Source organism: Eublepharis macularius, chromosome 3 (assembly GCF_028583425.1).
Source record: "Eublepharis macularius isolate TG4126 chromosome 3, MPM_Emac_v1.0, whole genome shotgun sequence".
Classification (NCBI taxonomy): Eukaryota; Metazoa; Chordata; class Lepidosauria; order Squamata; family Eublepharidae; genus Eublepharis; species Eublepharis macularius.
Window position 1 is genome coordinate 153,779,962 of NC_072792.1, and position 24,206 is coordinate 153,804,167.

General features: G+C 42.6%; 1 protein-coding gene across 1 annotated transcript in view; it reads left to right on the top strand.

The window, feature by feature from the left end:
* SLC7A1 (solute carrier family 7 member 1) overlaps positions 1 to 23,786 on the top strand; it is a 59,848-nt gene extending 36,062 nt beyond the window's left edge. The window contains exons 7-12 of the mRNA XM_054973357.1: positions 1,133 to 1,272; positions 4,161 to 4,263; positions 6,725 to 6,936; positions 13,024 to 13,190; positions 14,175 to 14,283; positions 15,184 to 23,786. Coding sequence (XP_054829332.1) covers positions 1,133 to 1,272; positions 4,161 to 4,263; positions 6,725 to 6,936; positions 13,024 to 13,190; positions 14,175 to 14,283; positions 15,184 to 15,293 — 841 coding nt within the window. The 3' untranslated portion in view covers positions 15,294 to 23,786. The remainder of the gene's footprint in view (positions 1 to 1,132; positions 1,273 to 4,160; positions 4,264 to 6,724; positions 6,937 to 13,023; positions 13,191 to 14,174; positions 14,284 to 15,183) is intronic.
* The last annotated feature ends 420 nt before the right edge of the window (positions 23,787 to 24,206 follow it).

Sequence of the window (24,206 nt, forward strand, 5' to 3'; positions counted from 1 at the left end):
AGTTTTAGTTCCCCGTTTAAACCTGTTACACGGTCAAGGGGTTTGCACCCATCTCAGCTTGAAAATTTGTTTCAAAGATACGAGGATAGAGATAACTAACAATTGTTTAAATTATGAAGGAAGTGCTCTCCCCTGCAACAGCTTAAAATATCTTAGTTGTGAACAGAAATGATAGGTGGGAGATGTTCACTTGGATGTTGCCTGTTTCCTACCCTTAAAGGGCCTTTTACAGTGCCACCCTAAGCAGATGGGCTTAGAAGAAGGTAATGCAGCTTAGGATGGCACTGCTAAGCACTTCGGCTCTGTTGGGCACCTGGCTGCCTAAAGAAGATCTAGTAAATGCTATGAATGATGTTCCTTTGTTGCTTACCCTCAGAGGCAGGATTTTTAGAAGCCTGAGCCATCTTCAAAAAGGGCATGACTGGAAAAAACAAAACCCAGATTTACAACACATACAGCATGTTTGTAGTATTATGACTCTACTTAACCTTGATGCAATGTCTGAGGCTGTCTTAGATACATGTTACTGTTTTTATTTGAAACATCAGCTACCTTGAATTCCATTGTACGCAGAAAAGCTGGAGCTTAAAATGGTGGTTTAGATGTTTGCCAGACTAGCTTTAGAATTAGTTCAGAATGCATTGCTTTAATAACAACAACTGCTGCTGCTGCTACTACGCTGGTTCTGTGCTGCTCTTCTAGACGGATAGTGCCCACTCAGCAGTGAACAAAGTCAGTGTTATTATTATCCCCACAATGCAGCTGGGGAGCTGGGGCTGAGAGGAGTGGCTTACCCAAGGCCACTTGCTGAGCTAGCAGTCTTAAGCAGTCAGTGGACTTAAACGGTATAGTGCAGGCCATTTGAATGCTGGAAATTAGTTTTAGAGAGAGAGGAGGACATTTATCTTACAGCTTTCATTGCTATAAAATATCAAACATTTCCATCCTCTTTCTCTTCCCCATTCTGGCTTTGAATGCTGATATTGCAAAGTATTTTCATTCTGTACAGAAATTGCAGTCCTTAAAGTAGCAGTGAAGTTTGTTTCTCTGGAATGTTTCTGCTCTGTATTTCCTTATGCATGGGTATGCAAGAAATGTATTAACAGTCATTTCTACCTTTATCTCTTGCTAGCCTGCTTGGGTCCATGTTTCCAATGCCTCGGGTCATTTACGCTATGGCAGAAGATGGGCTCTTGTTTAGGTTTTTGGCTCGTGTCAATGAGCGGACGAAGACCCCAATGATTGCTACAATAATATCAGGAGCTGTGGCAGGTGAGACCAGATGATCAAAATGAAGTCATGTTCCACTACATTTTCAACCACAGCCAGTTCCAGCTCACAGTAAGCTGTTTAGGTTGTCAGCTAGTCAAGTTCAGCTCTGTGCAGACAATTCCCATTCTGAATTCAAGGAGAAATCTTTGAAAACTTGGCTGTTGCCTATTACAATTTTTATCTTGTCCTTCTTCCAAGGAAAACAGGACAGCATACCTGCTTCTCTGTTTTGTCCTTGTGAGCTTTTGCTTCATTAGGACCATCCTGGCAAATGATCTTTGTACCTATTTGTTCCTTTATTCTTCTTTTGTTAAGTCACCTAAGGATAATTCATTCTTTTGTCATGGCACATATTGTGATGGCTACTCAGGTACCTTATTGCATTATAGGACATCTGCCCTACTCCTTAGTGTAGGAGACCCAGCAGTCAAATTTCATATCCCTAATACTGAACAGACTCAGCTTTGTAGATGGCAACATGTTTTACTCTTCCTTAGAGGGTTGCTTCATCATACATTCTCCCTAACACGCAAAATTATGCAACTGCTATGGTTCATGTACACCTGTCTTCTTTCCAGATAGGTCTTCCTGATTCTTATGATGGCCTGAAATAATGTGCAAGTTGGGTGCAGTTCAAATATCTTGTGCAAGCTACACAAGAAATTGTACAAGAAATTCTTCTTCCTGTTACTCATAGTGTGCTAGCTTCCTTTGCTCAGTGAAACTCTACTAGAATTTGAGCAAAGTTCATAATCTTAATTGACAAAGAGGTTTAGAGTATGGAATGTGAAACACTTTCACCGTTTCTGTGTTATTTTTAAACTTTGTTTCGCAAACACACCAGTGAGAGTAGAGGGAGTATTTTGTTTTTCATGTATTGTAGGTTAAATAGAATAAGAAAAACCACTGTGTAATCTTTCCAGTTCTACAGAACTCTTCACTAGGCTAAAAAATGCTAAAAAAACCCCAAAGCAAAGAAAAAGTATGTTAGACTCCGTGCATTTCCAGAGAATTTCTCGTGTATTCTAAAGAAGTCTCCTCAGTTAAATTCTAGCATGCAAGGATAGGGGTGGGGTGGGTGGAAGAGTAGTCTGCTGTTCTGATTTCCCCCTCTGCCTGTATGGAGCAGGACTCATGTTGGCAAAGGGACCCCACAACATTCTTTACATAACATGGGCTTTAGGAAGGAATCTTTCAAGTACCCAAGGGTTGTTTATGTTGCCTCTTGCCATCAAGTGTGCCGACTGCTCCAGTCACTTTTTGATTAGTTAGAACATAACCAGTTCCCTGCATTGTCTCTGACGCTGGTTCAGATGTTTTATATAATTCTCTAGGACTTTTGGAGGATAAGCTGAACTGAGCTTGGGTCTTAGTTGAGAACTTGGCAAATAGAAACTAGCCTTGGAAGTTGAGAGATCTCTGGATGCGGTGGCAGAAAAAGGCACAGTATGGAATGGCTTTATGTACTGTAGAATCTAGCAACATATGAAGAACTCTGAGTATTTTTAAAGCAAGTTTCTAACTCTCATGGTTGTAAAAAAAAAACTGGACAAGTGCAACATCTGCTAAAGTTTCAAAACCTAGATTGTTCTATGAAAAAGTCTTCTAGCATCCAGAAGAATGTATACGTTCTGCAATATTTATTATTCCTCTAAGGTTCTCCCTCTGAGGCAGAGGACATCTTGGGTGGTTCCCACCATCCAATCAGGGAGGCAGGAAGTCAAACTTTCTTCCTCTTCCTCTGGTTTGTGGGACCACCCTCTCACTCATCAGTTCAGGTGACTCCCCACAGCAGTTCCACTCGTTATCTATGAAACTAGTCTGAAGCTAAACTGTTGTCCTGCTGAAAGGAGATAAGAACAATGTGCAAATACGAACAACCAACAAACATTCAAAAAACAGAACAAGTGAGTTACAATTAGATATAGTGAGAGTGCAGCAAAGAGGTAGTAGGAAGGTTTGAAAGTCTTTAGATCAACCTTGAGGGTAGACCAAGGTCATGGGAGGGCAAGATGTCCTCCTGTCCTCAGAGGAGAAGGACCCTTCACGGTAAGTGTCCAAAGGTCTGTTCTCCCTCTGAGGCGGAGGACATCTTGGGTGCTCCTAAAGCAGTTCTCTCATTTGGGTGGGAGTGATTCTTCGTCTCCTACTACATGCTGATGCATTCTTCGTCCAAAGGCTGTGTCCGCTCTCACTGTATGTTGTTTACTTCTCCTGTCACACAAATGATTGCTGAGTTCATTCATCTTTATTACCTCAGTTTTACCCAGAAATTTCACTTTGTCAAACAAAAAAAGCAACTGAAAGTGTAGGATTACTGTACTTTCCTAGATCTTAAGGTGGTTCTTCATGGACTCTGTGCAGTGCTTGAAGACAACCGTTGTCCACTTTAAAAAAGTGGTCTTCGGTAGTGAAGATTTTTTGTGTGTGCTATCAAGTTACAGTCAACTTATGGTGATTTCATAGGTTTTTTCAAGGCAAGAGACATTTAGAGATGGCTTGCTATTGCCTGGCTCTGGGAGCAACCTGACTTTCCTTGGTGGTCTCCCATCCAAATACTGACCAGGGCCAACTCTGCTTAGCTTCCAGGATCTGATAAGATCAGGCTACCTGGATCATCCAGGTCAAGTGAAGATTATTGCAGAAAAACCCAGACGAGAACCTCTGGCTGTGAAGGCAATTTTCTCCTGTGTATGCATGTTCTCCTCCCTCTCCCATCCCAGTTAACTAATTTCTCTTTCCCAGAAGAAATTATTCTTGAATTCCTCTGACTTTGGTCTGAATGGAGGTGTGCATTAGGACTGAAATGCCGCAGTTAAGCTGATTTATATGTGAAATGTAAATATGCTGTCACTTTAGTTGCCTTTTCTTTCTGTGTCTCCCACTAGCTGTCATGGCCTTTCTCTTTGACCTGAAAGATCTTGTAGACCTTATGTCCATCGGGACACTTTTGGCTTACTCCTTGGTGGCTGCCTGCGTGTTGGTACTAAGGTATGGAGCACCATCTCTGCACAGTGGCACGTAGAAAATACATTGAATACATCAGATATTTTCTTATCTTATTTCAGAATGTGCCCATTCCATAGGCCTAGTCATATCACACCCAATAGCCTTATATCTAGTCTGACCATTGAGCCACCTAGCCCAATATTTCTTTATTTTTAAAAAAAAACATTTATATGCTGCCTTTTTACCTAGTTAGGGCCCTCAAAGAGGTGAACAACTCAGAGCCAAGCTACAAGTCACAAATTACAAACTTTGATCAAGTGGAGAGCAAGCGAACGGCAAGTGAATAGGGAGGAATACACGTGAGTCTGTTCACTTGCCAGGCAAGTGTAATTCGTCACTTGTAGCTTGGCTCTTAGAAGGTGTTAAAACCAGCTTTTGAAAACAGAACATATGTTTATATATAAAATGAGTATGTATAAGACGAACAATTGAAAACAAGAAGGAGGGTCAGTAAGGGTACTCCAGGTGAAACAGAAAAGACTTTACCCACTGACAGAAGACAGTGATCAAGGGTGGGGGTAGGGGAATCTCTCTGGGGAAGCAGTTCCATAACATTGGTGCCAAGACCAAGAAGGCCCTTTCTTAGGTTGCCACCCATGTAGCTGCAGGTGACAGATGATTGAACAAGAAGATGATTGTAATGGTTAGGTTGCTTCAAGCAGGAGCTGGTGCTCCTTAAGGCATGCAGGTACCGGGCCATATAGGGCTCTAAAGGCCAACACCAGCACCTTGAACTGGACCCAGAAGTAGATGGGAAACCAATGCAAGTGGAACAAGACTGGAGTGGTGTGGTCCTTACGACCCACTCTAGGAGGCATGTATTAGTAGTGTTAAGTTGTATGGGCTGGCTTATACTGCCTCTTTGTCTATGTCTTGCTTTAAATGTTGACATAGCTTGGCTCTTTAATTATAAAAGGTTGATACGGAGCTATGGTCTATATATAGCAGATGTAAAGGGTGGATGTGTCTTGTGCTGTAATGTAGCATGGCAGGATTTATTTTAAATAATTTCTTTGAGCTTAAAAGGAGCTGTCCACAACAGCAGAAGACAGATCAAGGTCTTTGAGAATATGTTATTTGTTCAAAGGATCAAACACTCATCTGGAGAGCATGTCTGTTTCAGGAGGATCACTACCTTGGACTTCTAAGATCCTTTCTGCCTCTGCACTCACCCAGTCTTGGAGGCAGATAGCTCGGGGATTTCTTGTGCCCAAGTACCCATGGCATCTGTTCAATCATCCCTTCAGCATAACAGCTGCTGGGAGAAACGCCATTATCTTTATTTGCTTTGGCAAGCTGCTTTACATAACATCTGCTTGTGACACCTCTAATCTCAAGGTCATGTAACCTCCTCCCACGAGCTTACCCTTTTCTTTTTTTTTAAAGGACTAGCAACCTTTGTGGTTTGCTTTACAACAAGTTTTGAGCACTTACAGATCTGACTCTGTGTGAAGCAGGCCCTTGTGTTGGGTATAGCGATTAAAATTAGATGAGGGGAGCTCATATCTAGGAGCAATGCTGAGGATATCTCGGCCTTTGAGAAGAAACCACTTCTGTATTTTTAGGTTTATCTCAGTATGGATGAATTCTGGGATTCAAGGTTTCTAGTCTTGGTGTGGTGATTCTGTGCTCTTCTTCCCTAGTTTGTTTAAATAGTGGGTATCCTCAGAATGCCGTTATGTAGCAGCCTTAAGCTTACGGAGATAAGACAGAATATAAATATTATAAATAAACAAGTGGCGGATCCTCGAGGACTTGTGGGGAAGCATCTCAATTTCCTTTCACCCTTCCCTAAAAGCCCCCATAGTCCTCACTCAAAGGTCAGAGCAGCCTCGGAAAGGCCCGTGACCCTCCCCCTATCTTTTACTGACAGAAACCAAGGTATCAACTGGCAATGCTGTTGTAGTTGCCTAGCAATGGCCACTAAATCTACAAGTGCTGCTGATGTTATTTGGGAGGGGGTTAGTCCCCCAGTTTACTCTTTGCTTAGATTTCTGATTTTTCTGCATGCCTGGCTTGTAGAAAGATCTGCCTTGTTTGCTTCATTACTCCAATATTCAGATTTAAATGTCCACAGATTTGGCCATGTTGAGAATTAGATTTATTGGTAAAGATGATGGTATAGAGAAAGGCAGGTTTGATGTATCTAATGAGATGACAGTAAAATATTTATTCCAATATATGCTTTCATGAGGTTAGACCTCTCTTCATTAGATACATGTGGTGTGGAAATAATTCATTACTTGTAGACAGGATGGATTGCTTTCAGTGTCCTGGGGGCATGTGGGTATGTTTGGTGGCTGGTGGTTTTTTTGAGACTCCCTTTTCTTGAGACTCATCAGTAACAATGTCCAACTGGAAGAAGAAGGGGGCGGAAATTTCAGCCATTATTTCCCCTTGTTTTATGATACGGTGGCTGCTAACCCAGTTCCCTTTCTCTTAGATACCAACCTGAGCAGCCAAACTTAGCATACCAGATGGCCAGCACAACAGACGAAGTGGACAACAATGAGTCTGTGAGCACCAGTGAATCCCAGACTGGGTTTCTACCAGAGGAAGAAGAGAAGTGCTCCCTAAAAGCTGTTCTCTTTCCCCAAAACTCTGATCCTTCTAAACTCTCTGGATTTGTAGTGAATGTCTCGTCCTGCATCATAGGTAAGAGATTTCTTTATTTACTTTATTTATACCCCACCTTTCTCCCCTATGTGTACCCAAGGTGGCTTATATAATTCTTTCCTCCATTTTATCCCTGCAACAACAATATTGTGAGGTAGGATAGGCTGAAAGTGTATGACTGGCCCAAGGTCACCCAGCAAACTTTCATATCAGGATGGGGATTCAAACCTCTTCCAAATCCTAGCCCAACACTCCAAAAACTACACCACACTGGATCCCAATAGATGTGGCCTGTCCTATTGATTCAGGGCTGATGGAGGCGGTGAGGCTATGTTGGTTGTTCAAATAATGTGTCTTGGTGTATTGACAAAGCAAGTGAGAAAAGGCCAATGTATTAAGTTGAACTCATGAAGCTGCCTTATAATTAGACCATTGGTCTGTTAAGATCAGTACGACACTTTGTCTGTCAATGGCTTTTCAGGGTCTCAAGCAAGAGGTCTTTCACATTGTTTATGACCTGATTCTTTTAACCAGAGATGCTGAGATATTTTACATGCAAATCCAATACTTGACCATTGAGCCATAGCTTCACCTGCCATAAATGATAATTTATTGTATTTATTATCTTGGCATTGCTCAGAGAATTCAGGGTTGTCTATTTGTATACGTTTTGTGTGCTTTGTAATACATGTAGCTTCTGTTATATTTATGATATTCTGGGGCCCATAAAGCTCCCCTTTTCCATAAGCAAAGCATTGTGGTTTGTTATTTAACATTGCAGATGACGATTCGGTTTCGTTTTCTCAGCCATGCCGGACGCTCCTCTCGGCTGGTCCGGGAGGAAACGACCGGGCACCCTGACCGGGCGGCTGACCCGCAAGGATTAGCCCCCAGGACTCCCAGGGAGGGAGCCAGGGTCCGGGACGCGGCGGGAAGAACTCCCCGAAATCAATGCGGGGGGGGGAATTGCCCGTTTGTCCCTATGGAGGCTGGCAGATGTGCGCGGCGCCTTGAGTGCCGCCGGGCAACGAGAAACGGCAAGTAAAAGAAACAGGCGGAAGCCTGTAAACAAGCGAATCCCTTCTGTTCTACAAGCGTTTGTGAAGGAGAGGTTGATCTGAAGAAGACTCGCTCTTCCCCTTCGTTGAGTTCCAGAATTTTGTTGGCGCCCCCCCCCCCCAAAATGGCAGCAAAGAGGCAAAGTCCCGCTCTCGGTAAGTCAATCTCGGCTACCTTGCAGAAGGGGGAGTCGCTCGAAGAGTTGGTACGCAGGGCGGTGGTGGAAGCTATAAAACCCTTTGTTGACAAGCTGAACAAAACTGATCAAAGGGTGGGCTTAATTGAAAGCGAGGTGAAAACCATTAAGGCAGCAGCGGGGGGGGCAGAAAAGTCTGCTCTGGAAAGTGCGTCACTTGTGAAGGCTACAAAAAAGGACCTGAAGTTGGTGGAGAACCAGCTGATCGGGCTACAGGTGGAACGAACGCAGACAATTTTGCGTCTCCAAAACGTGAAAGAGGAGGAAAATGAGGATCTGTGGGATTTGGTCTCGGAACTACTGGCGACACCCGCGAGGACGACTAAAGAAGAGGTTAAAAGCGCCATTTTGGAGGTCCGTCGGGCTTCTTCAAAATATGCAACAAAGCGACAGTTGCCTCGTGAGATCATTATTGACTTTACATCTAAAAAGATTCGGGACACCATCCTATATAACTCATACAATGCGGATTTGGACTTTATGGGTTTGAAAGTCAAGATTTTGAAGGACGTTCCATTTCTAGTCCGGAAACGGCGTTTTAAATATAAAAAGTTTGTAGCACTTCTGAGGGACCATGGAATAAAGTACAAATGGTTATTCCCGGAAGGAATATGGTTCAGATATAAAGATCAGGCCTATAAGATATTATCAGAAGATCAACTAAAGGATTTTGAGAATAAAAACCCAGAACTCTGCTGCACCAAGAACGAAGAAAAGGAGGAGCCGGAGGGGGGGGGGAGGAGGAGAGCATCGCAACAGCAGTTGCACAGAGAGAATTGCGTCCGGGACCTAGAAGGGGGAGGAAAGTTTAACCAGAATTTGAAATGTTTATTCTCTGTATGATTAACCACTCCATCATTATTTTATGGAGCTATTTTTGTATTATGACAGTATGAAGGGAAACATTGAAGTGTAGTGTTTAGTGTTTGTAGTTCATTCCCCCCCTTTTCTTTTTCCACCCCCCCCTTTGTCCCTTCCCTCTCCCCTTTCCTTGTGATAGTTTTGTGTAGTGTTTTGTAGCTATGAAAAAAAAAATAACATTGCAGATGACAACAAGACTCCTTGCTGATGACTACCAGACCACTTGCCAAGGTGCAGTTCTCCATAGGATTGCCTGGTAGAGCACTTCTTGGCTAAAGAGTTCACTTGCGCTGTTCTAACTGCAGCCAACCTCACCTGGGCAACAATGAGTGGAAAGTGTGCATTCCCATCTTCCTCAAAAAAACTCCTCTAGCGAGATCAATGGGATGTGGAAGAGCGTTGCAATGTAGATTGAGAATGCACCTCTGGGGATAGATCAGCCTGCATCAGTGTCAGCAATGCACATAAAAATCTGTTCCCATCTGTAGATCTTGCTTGCTGGATCAGGATTTATTATTTTACTGCTTGCAAGTGCTGAGTTTAAAGTTGGTATTAGATTTGTGCATGGGAGATTTTCATTTCTTTCATTTTTATTATTAATTTCTAAAAAGATCATTTTGTTATTGGATTGTTTCATATGGTTTTGTTTCTTTGTTTTGGTTTTGTATTACTATTTTGTTATTTCCCATTGGTTTCAATGGAATCATCATAACATTCAGTTTATATAACACCCTTCAGGACAACTTAATGCCATGCAGAGTGGTTTACAAAGTGTGTTATTAGTACCTTCTCCCCTTTCTTGTGCCAGTACCTTCTGGTTTTCTGTCTGAACTGGACAAATCTCAGGGAGGTTGCACTACTCCACTAGGAAATCTACACGGCCAAATATCAGACGCAAGTCCCCCTTTTGAGGCAATGGAAAGTGCTTATGTTCAATATGGGAGAATTGATAGGAATAGGAAACAGAAACACAAAGTATCTTGAGGAATTGGCACTGTAGCCAATTAGCTTGAAGAACAGTACTTGCGCTTGCGGCAGGGAGGGGCTGCCAGTTCCAGGCAGAGTGCTACTTCTACTGGCTGCTGCTGCTTTTTCAAAATCACCCCTTCCCTCTGCCAGGTCTGTCCCTACCACACTGCACATTCTTCCCACCAGAACCAGAAGATCCCCTGCCAGTCACGACGTGCTGTGTTTGTGCACAGCTTCGGGGTGGGGGCAGAGAGGAGACAGTTAAAAATCAAAGAGTTGGGAGGAAGAGGACAGTAAGACAACATACCATCACGGCAAGTCATGCACTGAAACAAAGCACTAATGATGCAGATAAGACTATGAGGGGATTAAATAAAAAATTGAGCTCCAAAGGTCCAGAAGTGGCAGAAGGAAGCCAGAAGGCAAGCCACAAATCAAATAAGGTGGGGAAGAAGGGGGCGGGGCAGGGGAGGAGTAAGCTCCAAATAAAATAAAACAAAATAAAAGTTTCAGAAAGAATTAGAAAACACACACACACACAAACAGAAACTATATTCAGGAAGAAAGCTAAGAAAGGAATAATATGGTATAAAATAGTACACTATACTTTGGCACAAGAAAAACTTTAGATGATTCCTGTCCTTTTGAGTTTCTTCTTTCCTACAAACAGGCAAGCTGCAGTAAGTGAAACCAACTTTGTATGATTCAGAGTCCCACCCCATATGCTTCAGGATTGGACTGCCTCACACATAGGTTTATTTATTTTATTCGACTTATACCTCGCCCATCCCGCAAGCGGGCTCAGGGTGGCGTCCTACAAAATATATTGTTAAAATACAATCAAACATTATTACAAATAGAATAAAATCCAATATTAATACCCATTAATACAAACAGCATAAAAATCCAGGCACCACCAAATAAATCAAGATGCAGAGGAGTTAGCCGTGTTAGTCTGTGGTAGCAAAATCAAAAAGAGTCCAGTAGCACCTTTAAGACTAACCAATTTTATTGTAGCATAAGCTTTCGAGAATCAAGTTCTCTTCGTCAGATGCCTGATTTGACCAGTCTCTGTATCAGGCATCTGACGAAGAGAACTTGATTCTCGAAAGCTTATGCTGCAATAAAATTGGTTAGTCTTAAAGGTGCTACTGGACTCTTTTTGATTTTGCAAATAAAGTCACTGCAGAGTCACCATAAACTACAGGCACTGCCATGATGTAACTCCAGGGCGGTTGCAAAAGGAGGGTGTGGCGGTCAGAAGAGGGGGACAAAATGCTGGCCACTAGTCAAAGGCCCAGCGGAACAGCTCCATCTTGCAGGCCCTGTGGAACTGTAAAGGGTCCTACAGGGCCCAGATCTCCATTGGGAGAGCATTCCACCAGGCCAGGGCCAGGGCAGAAAAGGCCCTGGTCCTAGTTGAAGCTGGCTGAATGTCCCTCAGGCCAGGGACCCCCAGAAGCTGTTCATCCACAGAGTGCAAGGCCCAGTGGGGGGCATATGTAATCTTAGTGGCTGCAGTCTATAATCAGTCAAGAAAACTCTCTCCCCATTCCTGTTAAGGAACACACAGTTTGGTATGCCCTTATTAGAAAAACCAGCAGAGACAGAAACAAGAGATCCTGAAGGACTTTGCACTTTTGATGGCATTTGGCTGACCTTTGCAGACTCAGTTAAGACCCTTGGGTTTATGCTGGAGCCAGAGCTACTGCTAGAAAAGCAAGCTAAGGCCGCTGCAAAAATGCTTTCTACAAACTCAGTTTAGCTTGGAAGATGGCCCCCTTCCTTGACATGGCTGATCCGGCCACCTGGGTCCATTCCATAGTAACATTGAGACTTGACTACTGTAACACACTGCAGCTTAGTCATTATCAGGAGCTAAGAGAAACATGCATGTTACTCCTATTCTGCACAGTCACTCTATTGGGCTACCCATTAGTTACTGGGTTCAGTTCAAGATATTGGCTATCCCATACTTTTGTCCATCATTTCTATGGGACTGCCTCTCTCCCCATGTTCCACAATGGCAGCTTCACTCATCTGAACGGGGCCTTCTACTGGTGCCACCTTGCAAATTCAACAGCTGCCCACATGCGTGCACTCTCTGTGGTGGCCTCCGCCTTATGGAACAGTGGTCAGGAATGTCCCCACTCTCCTTTTTTTTTGCAAATGATGTAAAACTGAATTATTAAAAGGGCTTTTTACTCAGATAGGAGGTCTGTACTGTGAGGAAGTGGTCCCACAGAGATGCATTAGTAAAGGGATAGGGACTTCAGACTTTTTTACTATGTACTGTCTGTTACTGTATGAACCTACTGGGTAGCTTCTGTGTTGTTTACTATATCAGGCTTAGAATTGCTTATGCTCTGTTTCAGCATTTCTTCAGCTCTGTATTGGATTTCTGCTTGTTTTAAATCTTTGCAAATTTGCATTTATATACCCTATTACTATATTATTACATCACTTACTGAAATGTCTTTGAAATTGACTGTACTGATTCACACCATGTAATCCACCTTGAGTCTCTGTGAGAAACTATAATTAATATAATAATTATAATTAAAGTGATAAGGTTCTGCAGCTGAGGATAATGATTAAGGCTTATTGGGCAGAACGGGGCTGAGGTAGCACTTGCTACCAGTTCTTAACACAAGAATTGATGGAGTTGACTTGTAACATCTGCCTAAGAGATTATCTCAGCAGCTGGACTTGGTTCTAGCGTGGAGATCCAACAAAGCCCGTTTTGTTAAGTTTGCTTGTAGGATTTTTGTCTGTTTTATGCAAGCTGCTAAAGGCACAGGGACAAAAATCATTCAAAGAAGCAATGGCAGCCCTAACTGATAAGCTTTCTTCTGTGTGCTGTTAAGAAAACATCTGCATGCCTTAAGCAGTGCAGCAAATGGGCATTGGAAGCTCTGGGATCCTTTATTCCACACCTGTGTGCTGCTGCTGCTGGTTTTACTGTTCCTGGCAGCGTTAAAATTGCAGCTTTCCCTGTCCGGTGTAAGAATAACAAAGCATTTTTTGTATCTTGTTCTCAGGTTTCCTTATCATCACCTTCTGTAGCTTGACTGTCCTTGGCAGAGAGGCTCTGTTGAACGGGACCTCGTGGGTTATTAGCCTGCTTGTTATAGATTTCCTCCTCTGCTTTGTTGTCACTGTGGTTATTTGGAGGCAACCTGAAAGCAAAACCAAGCTCTCCTTCAAGGTAAGCAGCCTGCAAGAAAGTGGGTTGTGAAAAGTAGTCTCAGGGTCTGCTGGCTTCTCCCGTCCAGGGGGAGATTCCCCCCAGCTTTTGCAGGGGGGAACGCAGAGCAAACTTTCCCACACAGATCGGCTGAATGCATCTCAGGTTTGGCCTTCAGCAGTCCTGGCACTCCTTTTGCCTTTGCGTATCGTCTGCCAGCTTGGGTGATTTGTATTTATCAGGAGTCCTGCAGAGGGTACGCTAGGCTGCACTTCTCTGGCAAGAACTAATTTTCCAAAAGCACAGACTCGCCACATTGTGACACAACACCGAGAAAGATTTTTTAAATTCTTCCTTCTTGCTGAGCAGCAAAAGAGATAGTGCTTTTAATCCAGAAGTAATCAAGCGTTGTGCTTTAAAAAAAAACCCAATATATAGGGTTGGATCCAGACAATATTGGCACAGTTTCCACTGACAGAATCATAGAGTTGGAAGGGACCTCTAGGATCATCTAGTCCAACCCACCTGCACAATGCAGGAAATTCACAACCATGCCCCCCAACTGCCCCAGTGACCTCCCCCCTCCATGCCCCCTTTCTTGCTGCCAACCTCCCTCATGCCATTCCTCAGGGATCCTGGTCCCCCAGGAGCAACGATTTGAGGAGATCAGTGGGTTGCAGTTAGGAGGGGATAGTAAGGAAAGTTCCGTCTAGCTATTGGAAAACGTGGGGACTGGGTGAGACATTTCCATTCAACTTCTCTCTGATTTCTAAGCAAAGGCTAGCTGTACGTCCTGAGGTTTTTCTTGATGGTATGTAATGTAATTTCTCCAGTTTCCTTCCATTTATCAAGAGATGTGAAAAATTTACATTTGTAGTAAGTGATTTGCAGTCGATTTATACGGTGGTTTTTACATGCCCTCGTGAGAGAATAGCTGTGTGAAATGCTTCATGCCTGACTGTAGATGTGACCAAGAAGTACAGTTGCGCTTGCTTTGTTTTCTAGGTCCCTCTTCTGCCTATCCTTCCAATCCTGAGCATCTTTGTGAATATTTATCTCATGGTGCAGTTGGACACTGGCACCTGGGTACGGTTTGCTATCTGGATGTCAGTAGGTGAGTTTGCAAGCAGGTGTTTGACCATGTTTAATGAATAGATTTATTCTAGATACAAGCAGATGGACTGCAAGGACATGCAGAGGGCATTTCATCCCCCCTTCCAATTCCGTCTTTATTTCCCTTGAAAGTCCCCATAGCCTCTCTTCTTCTCTAGCTGCTCACCTTCCCACTCACCAGCCAACCTGCTTTTATCTACTCCCTACTTCTACCTTTCCATCCTTCCATTTTACTGGCACTCGCTCCCTGGGAAAACTCTGCGTAGGTCAAGTCCTGCAGTAGTTCCAGTTCTGCAGGCCCAGTTGTTTGGTGGGGAATCCACAAGGACTTGCAGAGAGTACCTCACTTTCCCTTCCCACACCATTTCCTCTTTCTCTCCTTCTGACAGTCCTCATATCCTCACCCTTTCTTGCTTCCTTTTTCTTCTTTGCCCACCAGCCAACCTACCTTTTATCAGTTGCCCCATCCTTAAGCTGTATTTATTATGTATTTACTTCATTTCTATCCCTTCTTTCTCTACACTGGGGACCCAAAGCATCTTACAACATTCTCTCCTCCATTTTATCCTCACAACAACCCTGCAAAGTAAGTTAGGATGAGAGAACGTGTAACTGGCCTGAAGTCATCCGTAATTTTTTTAAATTATCAGAGTACATCTAAGCTTGTAGCTTCACACCATCCAGGGGTGGATGTATCAAGGTGGGAACTACTTGTCAACCACAAACTCCCCTGGACAGTTGTCTTGCTTGCTTATTGGGTAATGGTGCTCAAAAGAGGCACAGGTGGCTCTCAAGCCGCAAAGCGAGTATCACTGCATTAGCTGGAGTGTGTTCTTGAGGTGCAGCCTGTGTGCTGTCAAAGGTCTTTTTGCGCTCTCTAATGCTTTGTTCATTCCTTCAGGTTTTGTTATTTATTTTACCTATGGCATGTGGCACAGTGTGGAAGCCTCATACTCAGCACCGATAGAAGCGGAAAGAAGTACAGACAACAATACGGACACGTGCAAATGAATGATGGCATGCTGCACAAAAAAACCAAACAGACAGTTGAGCGTCATCCATGGCAGAGAGGGACACAGTTCTTTCTGGGACCCTGAAGTATTTCATTCTGTGGAACATTAGGTGGGCTCCTGTGCCCCACCGATGCCCCTTGCAGCTCATTTACCTTAGTGGTGCAGCTTTAAGGGATGACGAGGAAAAAGCCAGGCTCCTGGCATACTCCCAAGCAACACTGTTGCCCGGTGTTGGCAGCTTCCTTTTGTCCCTTCTTTCTCTCTCCTTCCCTCTCTTGATTTTAAGGCTATGGCAAGAAAACTGCTCCTCTGTGTGCCAGTTTACTTCCAAGGCTGCTGTGAGACCAAGGCTGCAAATTGTCTCCTTAGGGTACTGTACTTGGATTTGAATGGAGCAGCCCCTGCGTTATCTGCAATGATACACATGCTGGACCATCACAAAGAAGGAGCCTTGCCTAAACAAAGACATAGTATGAAAGGCCCCCCCCCCCACACACACACCGAACTGACCTGGTTAAGACGAACACTGGGTGGTGTTACTTAATCATTGTACTTGACTTTTTCGTGTGTGCAGGTAATTCCTGTGTATGAAATGCAATGTTACAGCAATCTTAGGATAGTTGCTTGCAGGCTGAGTTCTGTTCTTGTGATACAAACAGTTGCCTGGCAAATAGCAGATTCTGCTGCTTGTGAGAGAAGCTTCTAGCTTATGGTATAATGCTATGTAGAATACGTGGGTTCCTCTTCGTCTCCTACCTGTCAGTTGCTTGAATCTGCAAAATCAAGGACGCCTTCGAATGATTGCCATGGGGTGGGAAGTTAGTCATGTACTGTGTAAAACACTGTTCCGTAGTAAATGCTTTCCACTCCTTGTATTTCTTATCTTCCCTATAACCTTATGAGGTAGGCCATTGAAGCTGACAGACAACGACTGTATTTAGTCATGCAGTAAGTCCATGGCAAGGGTGGGATTTGAAACTGATTTTTGCCAGATCCAACACTCAGGATTGTCAAATGGAATTACGTGGTTGTATAATTAATTTAAAGCATCATACAAGTTTGTCGGGAGGGGTTGTGCTGAACTTGGCTTTTCTATCATGGAGTAGGAACCAGCATTCATTTATTGTCCATCTAGAAAATTTAAGACAAGCATGTGGTCTCTTAAGTGCAAATATTGTGGCTACCCCACCCAAGGGACGACTCAGCTTGGAGATGTAGGGGAGAGAGACGTGGTACTAAAAGTAAACAGAGTTCATATCTGCAGCTAAATACTGAGTCCGAGGCACAAAAGCGTGAGGGTTTACTTCAGATTTAGACTGGGGCTGCCACATTCGCAGGCCAGTTTTCGGATTGTCAGTGAAACGCTATTCTTCTTTTGGTAAGCATCTCATTAAGGTGGCTTGTGCTGTACTCCAGGATTTCATGCTCTTTTGCAGACTCGTTCCTGGAACAGACATGTACTTGAATAAAAGTGATGTATCCTCGGAGGCAACAGAAGCTGAACTGGCAGCTTTTTGAGATTCTAAAGCCATCTTTGAGTCATCCTCTCAGGTGGGGGGGAGGGGGGGGAGTAATAGAAGATTGTTAAATGTATCTATGCACAGAAAAAGGGTTTCCTCTGTAAAAATGTGGATATCCAAAGGAAAAAAATTCAAATTCATGTGGATTCTTTCTGAAAAAACAATATTCTGATAAACGATGTGTGTGCGCGTGGGTGTGCACCTGCGCACGCATGCATTGTCAGTATCCTTGGAGACATGAAATGTTTTTTTTTATTTTTTGTTTTGTATTTGCTTAGCCGCGTTAAATATTGTAGAAGGCATATTGTTTGGCAAATAGTGGCACTTAGAAGAAAGGGAATTTATGCTTTGTTAGAGGAGGTTCATTTCTTCCTTACTGTGTGTGCAGAAGTTCAGTGGAAAACTTTTTTCCTTTGTGGCATCCAAAGTTTCCCAGTTCTCTTATTTGGTGTTTTAAAGGCTAAATTAAATCACCTCTCCCTGGCAGCAACATTGGTAGCTTATAAATAGCGACAGTATGTGGATGGTATGTAACGGCACAGAGAAGAATTTGAATGATCAGTAAAGCAAACGTTTGAACCATGACTGGCTTTACGTTAGGGGTACATGGGGACAAATCAAGGTCCCTGTGTAGGCCAGGTGTGGATAAGGTTTTGCAGATGAAAATCTCATTGTGGCTCGAAGCACTTTGAATTTTATTTATGGGTGAATCGATTCTTCTCTGCATTGTTCTATAGAACATTTTTAGACTGCACTCCCATTTCAAAGCTGTTGTCTTTTCTGATGCACGCTGTTTTACTAAGTGTGAGCCAGACAACATGCAGTGCAAGATGATCCAATCACAGATCCCCAGATGAGCAATTTAGCCTCAAAAAGCAATTGATAGGACACTGATGTGGATTAGGGCTTCAGATACCCAAGTTTTATGAATACTTGCTCCTTCCACAGTTTCCTCAGCCAAAACTGCCTTCCCCAGCTCTTTTTAGGGGTGAGAGACGAGTCCCGATATTGAGCCTGTCATATCTTCTCCTCCTTCCTACAGCTAAAAGCAGCCGGGGTGGGGGATGTCTTTTGGATCAGGGAAGCAGCATGGTAAGAGGAAGGCTTAACCCTCTCCCTTTCCCAGCATCACAGCTCTGACCTGTATCTTCCACTCCAGGCCCTCCCCATGGCTGTTTTTTGAGGCTGAATTGTTCCCCAAGAAGATCCTGTCATGGGTCCTCAGTGTCACATTTGATTCTATAACCAAGATGGAGTTTGAGCCCAAACCTTCCTGGTCCATTGGGCCAATTCTTGCTCTCAGGACTGTTCTCACATGTGACAAAACTCCTTTTTTAAGGTCACGTTCTCCATGGAATTGTACCTGATCACTGAAATGTCCCGTGTGTGGAGAGAGAAGCTGCCCTGTTGGGCCAGGTTTTGAGAACAAGGCCGTGTACCCAGCTCTCTGCTTTAGTTCATGTCGGCGTTCTAATTGCTGCTGGTCAAGGCCTGCAGGGCCTGATTTCAGCTTATTCAGGAAGCATCTTCTAAGGATAAAATCGATTTTAAAATTAATGGGGGGAAAAACCCCAAACATCTGCATTTGTTATGTATTCAGGTTAAAACAAATTAAGAGTAAACAATGATTGAATGCATTCATTCATTCAGTTCATTTCCCTGGATGTTACATTTAGTTCCCAAGCGTAGCCTTTCATTACCTATATAACAGAGCCTTTCCCCTGATCTATCTGAAATGAGGCTGAGAAGATCCATTGGGTGAGGGGTAAAGTTCTGGCACTCCCTTCCAGACACTGATGCCACTCAATTCTAGCAAGTTTTTAGAAATTCATTTTTTTGTGATTTAGAGTCCTAGTTACTGTGTTGATGTTGGCATAATTGTATGGTGCTTTAGAAGTGTTTATGTATTTATTTTTCCAGCTTGTGGTGGAGGTGGGGGCGGGAACCAGAACGAATATCTCACAGAGAGTGGTTTGTGACATTCTCACATACCTGTACATTGAAGCATATACATACACCGAGAGGTTGTGCTTTCTGTTGAAAAGTTAGATTCATACACATTCCTTCATGGAAGCAAATTCACAGTAGATGTTCTGTGGTAAGTGAAGCAGGCCTTGGAAGGTCTTTTGCCTTTCTGAAATGTGTAAACAGCGGGACTAAATTTCTAGGGTTGTGGCATTTCCAGGCTTGCTTTTAATTTGCTTCTGTACTAGGGCAGGGTGCCCCTAAGAACAAAGATGATACCTTCTAGGAATGGCCACCGGGAAGGAAGATTTCATCCAGTCCAGTATATGGATCTTCTCACATGCCAGTAGTTAGCTGCTGCGTCTCCACAGGGCTTGCAGCACATACCTGTGTGCTGTCGTTATGTGGACTGTTGCATCTGGCTATCCCTTGTGTTGGTGGAATACAGGAAACAGGGTACAAACTGTATCCTTTGGTCTTCAGGAACGCCCTAGGAGGGAAATCCTGTACCGCTGTGCAGTGAAGGTCAGCCAGCCCCGTGTATTTGCTTCCCTTTACTGCTGAAGCCTAAATGTAAAAACATTCAAAGCTTGAGTGTTTTGTTGCAGAACTGACTGATGCTGCTGTAAGTTTGCTATTCTTGTAGTGTTTTTGTAAATAGGTGGATAACTATTAATTATTATTTTTAATACTATGTTTTTGTATAGCTGCTGTGGCATTTCACTGTATATATGGTCAAAATTTTGAAGTATTGATTCCCTTGTGGCGCTCTTCTCCCTCCCCACGCCCCGTGCCAAGAGGGCTCTTAAAAGTAGCCTGTTGAATCTATAGAAGCCTCCTCTTCCTTCAGGAATCGTCTCCTTTTTGCTTTTTTTTTCTTGCTCGAGCAAACACTTGCTGAAGTGTACAAGCATCATGTGGAAGGTATTGTGTATGTTTGTTTATGCATATGCACAAGCCCCAATTAAACCAAGACTAGGTATGTACATACTGTGTAGTGTGATCCCATGCATGTTTACTTGGAAGCAATCCAACTGAGCCCAGTGCAACTTACTCTCAAGAGAATCTGCATGGGATTTGAAACTGTGTGTAGGTTGGGTTCAGTGTCTCCCCCCTTGCCCTGACCATAGAAGTTCAGTTGTGTATGTGGTTAATTTCACCCACAGCATAGGAAGGACTTTGAAAAGGCCTCTTGGTTTTTGCATTGGAGTTGCATTCAAAACATGGATGAGCCTTTCAAACCGTGATTGCCTGTTGTGGATGGATTGTTTTGAACAGCCAGCTTATGTTTAATGGACACTCCTGATGATCAGGGGGCCAGTGGGCAATTATGATGATGTGTTAAACATTTGTAATGTGATTCCGCCCTGTGTCTACAGTATATATTGCTAGCAACTGAATGAAATACCCAGGTTTATGGGCAGAGACTAACTAGATTATGCCATTTCATTCTTTTTCTCATTGCTTAATGTTTTTGGATCTGAATGCTTCCTCGGGACAATCGACTGTGCAACCTGCATTCATGAATGAATTTTGCATGGGGCTTCTAAAATGGATTTTGCGTAGGGCTTCTTTGTGCACTGTATTGAAATGGATTGATACTGTGCTGCAGCCATGCTTAGTGAGTTGTGCTCAACTTCCAGGCTGAACTGAGCATGGACTTTGATGCTGAGTTAGGCCAAGGCTGTAATTGCAAGTTCATGTTTATGAGTTTTAAAATGTCAAATGCTTTTAAGTCCCTTGAAATTAAAATACCATGAACAGAGAGAGAGGGAGGGAGTTGGAAGGTCTTAACGATGAGTGCCAATATATACTTTAATCCTAAGACTGTTGGGTGCAACAGAGTGCTTTATGCTGCAAGTAACGCATGGGGTGATAACCTTGTGCAGTAGATAGTGATGCATTGAAGTCAGTGGACTTGACGGGTGTAATTCTGCCTAGCTCTTGCACTGTTAGTTGCTCAAAAACAGATGTGAAAGAACATCACCATCCAGTTTGCTTTATTGCTTTATTGAAGATCACAACAGTTCTGTTGCATGCAGACATGCATTTACCTTGGATCCAAACCAAATATATCTTGACTTTAGAGTTTCCTTGTTGTTACCAAACGTCTGTTACACTTCTTTATTAAGAGCAGCTTTATTTCCTGAACATAGAGGTAGATCCATTCAGAACAACTGGTTTGCTGCATGTAAGTTTACAGGAAAATTTCACTTCAATTTTAAATCCCACCTCCATTTAGCCAAATGGGTATTTACTGTTAACTAAGTGCTAGAGTTCGGGAAAGCCTTTGTAATTTATACAGTATACTGGCCACATCTGCATTAAAGGGTCTGCGTTTTCTGCTTTAACGCAGGGCTATTAACTGTGGCTAGGATGGGTTTGGAAGCCAAAGCTTACGAGAGGGTGTTTGAAAATGTGCAATAGGTTTTTGAAAAAAGTTTTATGATTGACTCTACAAGGAGGGAGCAGAAAGGCCAATCCAGAAACCAGTTAAAGCCATTACATCAATTCATACTAATATTATTCTGAAGAAGTGGATTCTATTTCATATGCTCTGTAGCTCGTGAAATGTGTTCCTGTATTGGAGACTTGGGTGGTGTGGATGTATTATAAAAGCCTCACTCTGGATGTGTGTGTGTGAGTGTGATTGTGTTAACAGGTTTGTCATGGACCCACCATTGTATTGAGAGGAATCAGGAGGGAAATTGTATCTTTCCTTCTCCTTTTCCTTTCCTTGCTAAACCGCTGATCAGTGCTCCTGCCAGTCCTGCAACAAGGCTGTGGCTATGGGCACCTAGCCCTGGCAGCTGGCAGGTGGGACCAATTGTGCAGCCTCTGTTTGCTAGCGCTGGGTTCATCATGCATCTAGGAAGCCCACTTCTACCCTTTTTAATACCTCCTGTCTTGACTGAGGTGTTTGCACACTTATAGCATACAACTCCAAACTTATTAACTGCTGACTGATTTCTGTCATTTTTTCATACAAATTTATGATTTTATTCTATGGACTGTTGACAGGATAGTGGAATGAAATATTCCTATTATAGCTGTACAGAAAGTTCCTGAATTAGTGCTGTGGACCCTTACCTAAGACTAAAGACCAGTTGTAAAGGTGTTTACCGTTTGGTATAAGCAATGGCAAGATTCATAGATATATTGGTTTAAATGAGGCTGCAGTGTGGGACTGGGAGGCTTTTCCATGGGAAGCGGGGAATCTAATCTATTCTTGTTTCTATTTATTTCTCAGTGTAATTAAAGCAATGAAACAGAGGGATTTTAGAGTACATTACAAAGCAGAGTTATGTATTTCTAAGTTCACTGAAGACTGTGGACTTGGGAGGGTATAACTCTGCCTAGATTGCACTCTTAGTTGCTCCAAAAGCACATGATTAATCAGTTACATAGTTTTCCCCACTACCCAAACCTCAGTACTGGTGCCTTTGAGATGTCAGCAGATATGTGAGAACTTACAGTATAATTTTAAAAAATGGTTTCTTGTTAAATGGAAACACAACCGCTGATTTTTTTTATTCCTTATTGCCCTTAAATGCCAAATTCCTCAGCTGAAATTGACTTTTTTTGTGGGTCTAATTATAATGAAACTCGATTGGTAAAGATCAGGCAAGAAGTAGTGTTACGACTTTTATTGGGTGCTTGATGTCTGTGAACATGTGTTCAAAGTAGGACAAATCAGAAATAATTGAGGATCATAATTTGGCAGCCAAATTACAAAGTTCTGTGCTGGCTTTTACACATCTACAGTGTTGGTAGAACACCACTTATCTGTTACCCTGCATTGGTGTGACAGCCACTGTATCCCCTTATATTTATTTGTGAGTACAAATCAAGTACAAGGACTGGGTCACATCTAGTGTGTATACATACCATTGTTTTCTTTTTCTTGGAATAGGACAGTTGATTCATCAATTCTGTTATTTGTTTAATACATTGTGAAAAATCCAGCAATGCACAAATGGAAAAAGAAATCTATTTAGCATAGTGGAAACACAAGTGTGGATACAGTAAGTCTGACATAACACAAGAGACTACCACAATCCTTTTCTTGTGATTTCGCTTGTGCGAGAGCTCTAGCACAAACAGAAATTTTATGTTGGATCTAACCCATTATCTCGGCTGTTCAGTGAATGCATCTTAAAAGAGTTTGCAATGCAAAGGTTGGCAGGCATTTGTCTGCTATAAGCAACGTATGTACACCTGTTATAGACACTTTTGTATGCTTGTTTGTGGAATGTTGTACTTGGAAGCAGGGGGCAAAAGTAATGGGAACATCCCCTCTTATTAAAATCCCAACTTGTCTTTCCTCAGGGTCTTGGCTCTTTTTTATTCCTCTTAGTATGAGTCATGATTAAACAAACTCCTAGGCAACAGGTGATCTTCTAACCCAAATAACTTAAAGCAAGCAGTCATGTCTGTTTTCCAGATGTGGGGAATGTTGTAACATGTATGCCTGTTGGTGCAAGATGGGTCTTAACATTGTGCCTTTTACTGTCCATCTGGTCTCAGGAGCACAAGAATTGATGATGATGCCCTTTTGTTTTGTACAGTATGAGCTCATTGGAATGTGTGGGTTTTCTTCAGGAACATATCACTTATGAAACCAGAAGCCATGAAAGATTCTGTGTGTATTTTTATTGAGTAAAATGTATATACCTTTTTTGTTGGCTGTTCTATTTTTCTAATGATTTCCTCAAGAGTTTCTTGCTGTTGTGATACAATTAGTCAGCTCCCAGTTATAACTTGGCAACCCCTGTTGCTATTTTTTTCTCCCATTTCAGTGGAGGGTTGTTCTGTTAGTTTTTTGCCCCTTCCCCAATATTCAGTCTTTATCATTTTTAAATGTGACACTTGTATCTAGAAGCAAATAATGCTGTAAATACGTCTCCCTCTCGTACAGTGTGGTTTTTAACTTTGGAAATCAACTTGTTAATATGGGATATCTGTAAAATGCCTCCATGAAATTTAAATAAATTATGTCAGTTTCACTCTGGTATGTCTTTGATGAATTTTTCTGGTTCCTGCTATCCCAGGAGGAGTAGTGGTAGTAGATGTTATGGTGGAAAGCCATGAACTAGATAGGCAGCTGCCATTTTCAGTGTTAAACCTTTTTATGGAAATTTCTCTAGTCTCCCTGACATGTTAAATATTGAGGCCTGCTGCAAGCTACATTTTAAAGGAAGTTTCATCATGTGAAAACAATAAGGGAAAGGAACACGTTTATAATTTCATCATGTAAAACGTAAGAACAGGTAATATGCAAAGCATGCTTATCCAGCCAAGGGGCCATAACTTGGCAGAAGCAGGGTTTCAATGGGGCAAATCAAGTGTACAAATGTAGATATAACTCCTCATTCCAACCTAAAGCCAAATTAGATACAATTGTGCCATGAGGTTGAGTTTCTTGG